The 11300-nt window shown below is 30.8% G+C and overlaps 2 protein-coding genes across 3 annotated transcripts in view; both read left to right on the forward strand.

The window, feature by feature from the left end:
* Positions 1 to 1951, forward strand: part of si:ch1073-365p7.2 (uncharacterized) — a 32434-nt gene extending 30483 nt beyond the window's left edge. Inside the window, 3 exon segments of the mRNA XM_051123398.1 lie at positions 354 to 1157; positions 1257 to 1364; positions 1486 to 1951. Of these exon segments, the coding sequence (XP_050979355.1) occupies positions 354 to 1157; positions 1257 to 1364; positions 1486 to 1634 (1061 nt within the window). The 3' untranslated portion in view covers positions 1635 to 1951.
* Positions 1952 to 4329: 2378 nt separating this feature from the next.
* Positions 4330 to 11300, forward strand: part of mfn1b (mitofusin 1b) — a 20012-nt gene continuing 13041 nt past the window's right edge. For both annotated transcript variants that reach the window (XM_051122997.1, XM_051122998.1), the window contains exons 1-8: positions 4330 to 4425; positions 5092 to 5126; positions 5953 to 6075; positions 6224 to 6359; positions 6440 to 6602; positions 8177 to 8301; positions 8906 to 9014; positions 10973 to 11080. In XM_051122997.1, coding sequence (XP_050978954.1) covers positions 5961 to 6075; positions 6224 to 6359; positions 6440 to 6602; positions 8177 to 8301; positions 8906 to 9014; positions 10973 to 11080 — 756 coding nt within the window. In that variant the 5' untranslated portion in view covers positions 4330 to 4425; positions 5092 to 5126; positions 5953 to 5960. The remainder of the gene's footprint in view (positions 4426 to 5091; positions 5127 to 5952; positions 6076 to 6223; positions 6360 to 6439; positions 6603 to 8176; positions 8302 to 8905; positions 9015 to 10972; positions 11081 to 11300) is intronic.

Raw genomic sequence — 11300 nt, forward strand, 5'->3', positions numbered from 1 at the left:
AGGAATTTTACAAAATATCTTCATGGAAGATGATCTTTATTTAATATCCTAATGATTTTTGGCATAAAAGAAAAATCTATAATTTTGACCCATATTATGGATTTTTGGCTATTGCTACAAATATACCTGTGATACTTAAGACTGGTTTTGTGGTCCATGGTCACAAATGTGTGTTTTCATTTGTGTTGCATGTTTTGGTCGTTCATATCATTTCTAGACTTCCATTTGTGTTATTTAGGATAATTTTACGATTATTATTCTAAGGTGGAAAATAGCCAGAATAAAGAATGAGTTGATGTGTCCAAGCGTGCACATTTAAAATAAAATTCTAACATTTTTATGTTTTCTTCAAGAAGCTGTGGCACCACTTTCGGAAGTGAGAATTGTTCTGCTTGGATGGGTCCTGTCTGGGAAGACTTCAACTGTAAACACCATCTTTAATAATACACAAACTGAAACAGGAGGAACAAAAAAGTGTATGAAATACTCTGGTGTTGTAAACGGCAGATCAGTGATTGTGCTGGACACCCCAAGCTGGTGGAAGTATTTTGCACCTAAATTCAACCCAAAGTATGTGCAGGCTTCAATCCTGGAAAGCGTCGGACAATCACAACAAATGCAGTACCCTCACGCCATGATCCTTGTGATTCCTATTGATACTTCATTCAGGAATGAACAGAAACGAATCATTAAACAGTACATGGCCCATCTCGGAGATGACATCTGGAGACACACTATAGTCCTGTTCACGTGGGGCGACAGATTCAAAGACATCTCAATCGAGCAGCACATTGAGGCTGAAGGTGAAGCTCTTCAGTGGCTGATTGACAAATGCAGGAACAGATATCACGTCTTTGACAACACAAATAAGAATCAAGCTCAAGTCACAGAGCTGCTCCAGAAGATTGAGGAGATGGTGGCAGAAAATAGTTTGTTCTGTCTCAACACTCAGAGTGCTGCAGATGTGAATGTTCACGTGCCTGGCACACAAAAAGAAGATGAAAAGAGTCTGACCACTGACCAGCTGCTGAAGTTAATGTACCAGGAGCTGAATAACAGGCGTAAAGAGATAAAAAGGAAGCTAGAAGAATTAGGGATGGACGTGCCTGAATGTATGGAAGTCAGAAGTGAAGGAAGCATGGATGGCACAATAGATTGTAAATTGGAAGTTCAATAACTATATTATAGCTGCAAGCAGCAGATGAACAACTGTAAATTTTAAGTTAATGCATTTTCATGTCATCTTCCTCTTTTAGTTAAAGTTGACGAGAAAGTCATGGAGCAGATCAGGAGAGAAGGAAGCAGATTGGAAGCAATTTTAATGAAGGGAATCTTGAGCATTCAGAATCCTGAAGCATCTCGTGGTGAGTTGTTTTGCTCAAAATACGCTGATTTAAGCAAATATTTTTCTGAATTTTATAAGATTTGACAATGCATGTCAGTTTATATCCTGACAAAATTTTGTTATCTGCAACACCTATACAGATGAACATATAAGTATGAATGAAAAAGTGTCTTGGTGGCTTCAAAAATATGAGGAACACAGCACATCTGAAGAATCGGGATATAAAACAGAACAAAACAATCCAGCAGAAGATCCAGAAGAGTCATACAATACAGCCAATCTTACATGAGAAAATGTTGTATGCCTGTAAAAACCAGTTTGCAGAGTAAACTACTCTCTACTTCAATATATGTCAAACATATGTGGTGTATAGCAATCTTTTTGCAATTTGTTAAATATGTTATATTATGAATGTTTGTGTATTTCTACTTAATAGTTGATATTATTGTATAATATATACAAATTTAATTACTTCTACATTATAATTTTCATCATAATTTATGCAGCTTCAGAGTTATGATTGAGCCCAAGACCATTAACGTATGGTAATATGCAGTATTTTTGTATCCCTGTACCTTTGTAACCTTTGAATAAATAAATACCTGTACAAGTTAAACATCTCAAAGACTTTTACTAAATTATGTCCAAGTTATTTTCTGTTATGGAATTAAAGAAATAGTTGAATGAACATCTATTTTGAAATGATTCAGATTCATTTACTACCTTCAGTGTTGTATTTTTGATATTTTATAGTGGAGGGAACCTTTTTTCGTAAAGTGTAAAGAAACAGAACGGAACAGGAGATGCTAAGTCTAATTCTAGTATTTAAATAATAATTTTGAACTCAAATCGCTTCATGTCATATTCAGTTACGTGAATCACGTAAATGAGAGCATATTTGGAGTTCTGAATGGTCATGTTTGAGGAAAAAGTGGAGTAGTTTGCATAGCTGGACAGTACTGTCTGTCGTGTAACATTTCTATCGTAAAACTGCTGTCAAATATTAAATGTTTTGCTATTTACATCTTACGTCACGCTTCGCTTCACGCTGTGCTGTTATTTTTGACGCAATTCCAAGTAAAGTTGTTTCATTATTACGTAATTCTGTACATTCCATTAATAGTGACCAACAACCATTGACTTGTGATATATTTATTGGCGATATTAATATTGTTAAAAATAAATGCAGTAATAGATATATTAGAAATCTGTTAAAGAATGATTATGTGCCATGCTCAACAGTCTTTTGGTCATCTAAATATGAAAACATTGAGTGGAAGAAAGTATGGTCGATAACAAGTAAGTTTTTTGTAAGTAATAAAGTAAAAGAGGTATCTTTTAAGATATTACACAGAATTTAACCTGTTAAAGAATTATTTGAAAAGTTCAAATTGGATCTAGAAAATTCTTGTGAGTTTTGTGGTGTTGTAGAATCTGTGACTCATCTTTTCTTTCAATGTGTACTCAAAATTATTTTGGGTAGATGTCTCGAACTTCATTTCTAGAATGTTTGGTACATTAATACAAATAGAAATGTATGATGTTGTATTCTTTTTTGTAAAAGATACTATTGATTCTAAAAGTACAATTTCCTTTCTTGCGCAACTTATTGTTTTACTTGGAAAATGTCATATTCATGTACAGAAATGGACTAAAGCTAAGCCAAATTGTGAACATTTTATTAAAGAAATGAAACAATATGGTATTACATTGCAAAATATTAGAAACAGAAAAGCTAAAAAGACTTAGGAAGCACTGTGTCAATTTAATTTGGTTAATTAACCCTTTAACTGTCACCCCCTATTTTTTAAAATAGGTATGAAAGTGCACTATCCAAGGTTAGTCTCTTTTTAAAGAGGACAGTCAGCAGATTATGGCAGGAGTGATTTTTTCAAAAAAATAAATTATTACTAAGTTATAGAAGTTTAAATTTACTAAAAAGAAAATCAGCTGTACCACTTTTATTAGATTTTATATAAAATACATATTTTACATAACAGGTTTTACCCCAAATTTGATATCAAATATCAAAAAAGCCTTATGTCTAAATAAGTTATGTTCCAAATTTGAAGTTGATATGAAAAAAATTGAGGTTCCTGTAAAAGTTTGTTTAGGGCGTTATACCACAAACAGCCACCGGGTGCCATAAAACTCTATAGAATTTTTTAAAATGCATTTTTCTGTCACAAACGTCTAAATTTCTCTGTCAATTTTACTTCTATCACAAATATGAAAATCCTGAGACTCAGACCTTTCCAATGGCATGTTTTTTGTCAAGTTTATAAAAAGTTTGGATTCTAAAAGACCATAATGCATTTTGTAATATGACACTTGATACCGCAGCTAAGGGGGAGGAGACCGCCAAAATATTTTACAGTATCATTTCCATGGTAACACAATGTCTGATTTAAAAATGGGAAAATCATAGGATGATTCTTGGGCTTCTAAGCTTTCAAATGATATATAATTTATGATGATTTCTAAAATATTTGATAAAGAAAAAGGACAACGAAAAGAAGAGCGACAGTTAAAGGGTTAAATGTTTTAATTTTAATTTTTCTTTTATCCCTGCCATAGATCCTTTTTACTCATGTACATGCACTTGTTCTTTTGTGTTTTTTTTATTATTCTCTCTGTATACCCTTTTTTTACTTCTGCAGTGAGATATATATATATTTGTATTAATATGTACATAATTGCAAAATAAAAAAAAAGCTTCGCTTCACGCTCTGCTTCTGGGAACAGTAAACCCCGCCTACTCTGATTTGATTGACAATCTCATTAATTTTTGCATTGACTAGCGCTGTTAGACTGCTAAGGCAGATCAGCCTAAAAATGTCACTTTTAAACTTTTTGTCATCCTAAAAAACACTGTATAATGGAGTGCAGCTGAGAAGCGCAAGAACGTTTATGTTTGACAAAAAAATCAAGTTTATAAGTTTTCGTCTGTCCCGTGACATTTATTTTGAAATGATCATACACTTCTGGGACTTTTATTTTAAAATCAGTGAGTGTCGGCGGTGTGTAGCGGCGGTGTGTGTTTGTCATGACAGGAGAGGATTTAACGTTCCCATGATTGGGTAAGATCTGTGATTCAAGTGTTGTACAACATTTAGAGCGATTATTAGATGATATCGATATAAATAACGAAAGCCAATGACTGAAATCAGATATTTATGATTAGATGTCCTGTGTCTCGTGTGCTAAAGCTAAAGCTCATGTCACCTCTACAAACATTTAACAGTTCAACTACAGCTATCGTGAGGGATCACATTTGTAGCTTTTACCAAAATTATTTTTGGTAAAATTACCAAAGAGCAAATTAATCATGTCTTAATGGGGTTAACGTAAATAAATATTCGTTTTAACCGGGTATAGCTTATAAAAATGTAGTTTCTAAATATATCTGGCTACTTTCTAATCTCCTCTACTGCTTTATACTCGTGTGTTTGATACGATTATATAAACGTCGTGTTTACATTTCATTTTACTCTGTAAATCACCGGATTTTGCTGGCTGTTAGAGGGTTTTTTAGTGTAATTCCGCATGAATAATTATCATGAGTTACTTTCACTTTTTGTATCTTATGAGACAGAGAGTTTTGTCTTCTGGCGACATGAAAAGAAAAACACTCAGTGTTTACCATATTTATATACCATGACATACATGTTTTTTGTTTTGTTTTTTGCTAATAAAAGGAGTTTCCAGATTTTTTAACATCGAACAAAAATGTGTTTTATTTGCAGTTTTCGGTTCTGATGTGAAGGTCTTGAAGATAAGAGTGAGTAATTATATTTTATAAATATAATAATGATAATTATCTCCTGAACTTGTCTCCTTTAGAAATTAATTTTAGTAGTCATTAATATATCGAATTTTATATTTTATATTTATTTTTTCTCATTTAAGTTTTAGCCATTTTTGGGTTTTTTTTATATTTTTTATTTACTTTTTTATGTGTTTTAATATATTATTATTATTATTATTATTATTATTTCAGTTTATTTATTTATAGACATTCAGCTTAACCTAAACAAAAATAAGAAATGCTGACTTGGCAACTAATATTATTTTGAAAACATGGAATTGGGGGGAAAAAAAAGTTTGAAAATAAATAAATTACTAAATAAAACTTCTCAAAGTTTGATTTTAAAGACCTCTCTTATTGTTTGTTTAAATAAATTATAATAAATTGCAAAAGTTGATCATGAAATCAATTTAAAAAGATATACTTTTAGATGATTTAAACATAGTTAAGACATTAAGGTGAAATTACAGAAAAAATTAAATTAGTAGAATTTGGGGAAAAAATAAAAGTTTGAAAATGGAAAAAAATTATGCTTAAAATTATGTAAAAATCACTTAAGTAGTATTTTATATTTTTTTTTATGAATTAAGTTGTAGAATAATTTTAGGGTTTTTTAATCATTTAAGTTTTAGTAATTTTGATGTGTGTTTATATATATTATTATTATTATTATTATTTTAAATGTCTGTATACTTTTAATATTATTATTTTTGTTTTGTGTTTGGTTTTAGTTAACAATAATATCCTTTTAACCCTGTTCTTGATTCTCATCTATGTTTGTGAAATATTCTCCATACAGAAGTGGAAATGGACCAGTCAGATCCTTCTCCGTTAAAGCGTTTCGTTCTGGCCAAAAAGAAGATCGGCGAGGTTTTTGAGCAGCTGTTAGTTTACGTTCAGGAGGGCTCAGAGTTTGTGAAAGGTAAACTGAATTTGAATTTGAATTTTAATATCCCACAGATCCTCCATTAGAAATGTGTGGGATAATTTAGTAATGTTTGTTAGTTATGTTTAACTACTGTAATGTATTTGCATGTGTATTGTTTACTGTTTTGTATCTGTCTCAACAGAAACCTGTGATAATGAGTCATTGGAGAATATCGCAAACAAGAGCCAGTTGGATCAGATTGAGACGTACACAGACAAACTCTCCACCATTAAAGAGGTTTTGGCTCGCAGACACATGAAAGTGGCCTTTTTCGGCAGGTGGGTTTTGTGTTTGACCACGAGTTGCATCAAATAAGTGTTTCACTTCAATAAATGTTATAAAATTATTTTTATCACAGAACAAGCAATGGCAAGAGCACGGTTGTCAACGCCATGCTGCGCGACCGTGTGCTGCCCAGCGGCATCGGCCACACCACAAACTGCTTCCTGAGCGTGGAGGGCACGGATGAAGACAAGGCCTTTCTCAAGACCGAAGGGTCTGAGGAGGAGAAAAGCATTAAGGTGTGGTCAAAATTGACTCAGTTAGAGCTCTATGATTTCCAGGAAAATACAGAATCCAGTCACTGTATGGCACAGAATTTGGAAGCATAAATGAAAAATAGGGCTGTACAATTAAACAAACTGCAATATAGACTAGTGTCTGTGAATATTAAAATACGAAAAGACAGAAATATAAAGTCTGTATGTTGTGATACACACAGAAAGTCAAAGATATTCACTGCAACCTGCCAAAATTAAGGTTTGATTTAACTTGAATAAATTATGACAGAAATATATTACTGTTGGACAGTAGAAAGAACATCTCAGAGTAATAATAATAATAATAATAAATAAATGAATAATTAAATAAAACTTGATTTCGAAGAACTCTCTCATTGTTAAAGTTTAAATAAATTATTAAATTGCAAAAGTTGATAATGAAATCATAAGATATACTTTTTGATGATTAAAACGTAGTTAAGACATTAAGACAAAATACAGAAAAATTTTAATGAGTAGAATTTGGGAAAAATAAAAGTTTGAAAATTAAAAAAAAAAAAAAGTCACTTCATTAGATGTACATTCTGGTGATTAAAATGTAATTAATTCCATTCCATGTTAATTAATTCCATTAACGTAATCCAGAATTTGGGGAAAAAATAAGCTAATTTAATAAAATAAATAAAAATTATAAAATGTGATGACAATTTGGTGAAATTTGGAAGAATTAAAAATAGGGCTGTACAATTAAACAATATGGACTAGTGTCTATGAATATTAAAATATAAAAAGATACACACAGAAAGTCAAAGATGTTCACTGCAACCTGCCAAAATAAAGGTTTGGTTTAACTTGAATAAATAATGACAGAAAAACATTACTGTTGCAATGTACTTCTCAAAGTAATAATATTAATAATAGTAATAAATAGTATTTATTAAAACACAGAAATTCTTCATGGCAACCTGTCAAAATAAAAGTTAACATTATAAAAATAAATTTCGATTATACAGTGAAATGTACTTCTCAAATTTAGATTTAGAAAGTTCAGAAAAGTTTCAGAAAGTTTAATGAAATCAATTAATAATTTAAATTTAGTTAAGCAATTAACATTAACATGGAATCGAGAAAACATAAAACTGAAAACACAGAATTGGTGGAAGTGAATAAAACTATTGTTTTAATTATTGTTAAAGTTTAAATAAATTATTAAATTGCAAAGGTTAATTATTAAATTAATAAAAAAGATATACTTTTTGATTATTAAAACACAATTAAGACATTAAGATGAAATACAGACAAATTTAAATTTGTAGAATTTGGAAAAATATAAGTTTGAAAATGAAAAAAGGTTTGATTTCAAATGCCCCTCTTATTATTAAATTTTTAAAAAATTAAAAAAATATGTAAAAGCTTTATATAATCAATTTATAAGATGCACATCTGGTGATTAAAATGAAATAAAGCCATTAAAAGAAATGCATAAAATTTGGGAAAAATTTTAACTTCAATGGATCATATTTTGCACAAACACAAGTGTTACAAATGCAAAAATAAAAGCGTCTTTACTCATAAAACCATTTTTTTCTCTGCAGACGGTAAATCAGCTGGCTCACGCACTACATATGGACGAGAGTCTGGATGCCGGCTGTCTGGTCAAAGTGTTCTGGCCCAAAACAAAGTGTGCTTTGCTTAGAGACGACCTGGTTCTGGTAGACAGGTATGTTTAAATCTCATGAAAAGTCACGTTTTTATGTTTAACATGCAGTAAATTAATTTGTAGATCCACCCATAATTATAATCCTGTCAACAGCGGCACATCCTGAATATAACTGAGTATAATTAGGTCATTGACTTATTATCAAAATTTGGGGTTGGTAAGATTTTTTTAGTATTTTTGAAAGAAGTCTCTTCTGCTCACCAAGGCTGCATTTATATGATCCAAAATACATAAAAAATGTGAAATATTATTATAATTTAAAATAACAGTTTTCCATGTGAATATCTGTTAAAATGTAATTTATTTCTGTGATGCAAAGCTGAATTTTCATCATCATTACTCATTACTTCAGTGTCACATGATCCTTCAGAAAGCATTCTGATATGCTGATCTGCTCAAGACAAACATTTCTGATTATTACCAGTGTTGTTCTGCACAATATTTTTGTGGAAACTGTGATATATTTTATTTTTTAGGATTCACAGATGAATAGAAAGTTCAAAAGAACAGTATTTTTTGAAATTATAAATGTGTTTACTATCACTTTTGATCAATTTAATGCCTCCTAAATAAAATTATGAACATTTCTGATGTTTTCTTTCAGTCCTGGAACTGACGTCACCACACAGCTGGACAGCTGGATCGACAAGTTCTGTCTGGACGCCGATGTGTTTGTGCTGGTGGCGAACTCTGAATCTACACTCATGAACACGGTGAGTTGTTTGCATGCAGTGTGTAAAGTGAGAGAAGTGAACACTGAGAGCGTCAGCGCTGTTTTACGAACAGTCAAACATTAATCAGACGGGTCTGGAGCGGCGAGCGCTGTCACATGCTGTGAAGTGTTTGTAGTGTGCTAATATGGGAAAGTATGCGGCGCAGGAGGGGTCGCTCAGAGTTTGGTTGCGTGCCGTTCAGAAGAATGCAGCGCCGCGTTTAGAATGAACTCTGCTTATACCCACATGCCTGCTGTCCCAGGATGCTTCAGGGCCTCTCTTGGGGGATTTTCCTGAAGGGCAGATAAACACCCCATTATAAATGATCTAGCAGCAATCCTACTAAATGTTTTTATGGAAAAACCAAACTGATTATTATATAATCAGTTGTATGGAATGGCATAATACCAAAGTAGCATGGAGTTTTCATATACTTGAAATACCAGGTGCATTTTCCAAAATGTGCAGTATACATCACTGATTAATTTTCAGTGCATACTCCCCTGACATCTGGGTCCATGCTGATATTTAACGCCCACTTTTTATGTCTTTACAATGACATCTGCTCTGCATTTATTTATTTTTTTATAACTTGTATCCTGTTATATATCCTGTTTTACTTGGAAATACATTTAAAGTGGTTGGAAACACTGTTTGACATTGAGAAAGGAAGGAGGTCATGTGACAACAATGTTACAGTGTGTTATGTGAAACATTTATTGTTGCATAATGTATTTGCAAGGATTTAACAGATTAAATGATTAATATCTAAAATAATATCATGGAATGTTGCAGCAAATAAAAAGTATGGTGAAATGTAAGCATAAATACATTTTTTTTTTTTTTAAATGCATTTTTGTGAAAAGGAACATGAAATACTATGATGTGAAATATTAAATGATACACTTTGACATAAATTGTAGCAGACAATATAAAAAAATCAATATTTTAATTTATTAACATTTATTTAATTTTAATTAATTAATTTATTTATGCTTACATTATATCAAACTATTATTTATGACTTATTTAATAAATTATTTATAGATTTAGTCTGTTAAATCCCTTCATGTTTTAAAATATAAATCATATTTAAAGAAATATTAAATATAAAGCATATTTAAAGAAATATTATACAAAGAAATTAAAATCAGGTTTTATTTTTTTATATACTTAAATTTTAACTTTTTTTTTAATCTTTTTTTCTTTATGCCTATATAGTTTAATTTTAAGTAATACATTTTTTTTTTTTTTATTATTATTATTTTAGTTTTAGTCCTTTTATGAAATGTGACCCTGGATCACAAAACCAGTCATAAGGGTTAAATTTTCTTTTTCTTTTTTTTTTCCTATTTTACATAATATAAAAATTATATTTTATTTTAATAAAAATATTTTTTATTTTTTTATTTTTATATTTTACAGACAATATTAAAAAAATCTAAATATTGAGAAAATTGCAGTAAATTAGCTATAAATATTACTAATCAAAAAAAAAGTTTTTATATATTTATGGTAGGAAAGTTACAAAATATCTTCATGGAACATGATCTTTACCTAATATCCTAATGATTTTTAGCATAAAAGAAAAATCAATAATTTTGACCCATACAATGTATTTATGACTATTGAACAAATATACAAATATACCCATGCTACTGGTTTTGTGGTCCAGGGTCACAAATATTGAACTGTGTCCAAATATCAGTGTTTTAGATATTTCACATCATTTCTCACAGGAGAGAAATGATGTTCCTTTAGTTCTGTGTTTAAGTGCACATTCTTCAAGTGTCCGACTCATTTAATGCTCTAGTTTATTGCTGCTCAGCAGCTGATAAAAGTGAACATGTGTGTTGTCTTTACGCTGCCAGTGTGTGTGTGTTTGTGTTCAGTGTAGTGTTTCCATCACACGACCTCTAGTGAACTCAACCTCTTTATTTATTTATTTCTTTTTAAAGGAAAAGCATTTCTTCCACAAGGTCAACGAACGCCTGTCAAAGCCCAACATCTTCATCCTGAACAATCGCTGGGACGCGTCTGCTGCCGAACCGGAATACATGGAGGATGTGAGTTTATTCGGCTCACTTTGGATTAGTGGTCATCCAATACTTAATTATATACTGCCATTTATTAATTAAGGTATTTCTAGTTGGCCAATGTGTTGGAAGAGAAATACATTTTGATTTATTTTATTTGACTTTTATTTTGATAGTGCATTGGACTTTTATTTTGACAGTGTCGAGAATGCATCACCAAATTTTAAATAATTGAAAATTTAAAAAAAAT

The sequence above is a fragment of the Labeo rohita genome, chromosome 11 (assembly GCF_022985175.1).
Source record: "Labeo rohita strain BAU-BD-2019 chromosome 11, IGBB_LRoh.1.0, whole genome shotgun sequence".
NCBI lineage: Eukaryota > Metazoa > Chordata > Actinopteri > Cypriniformes > Cyprinidae > Labeo > Labeo rohita.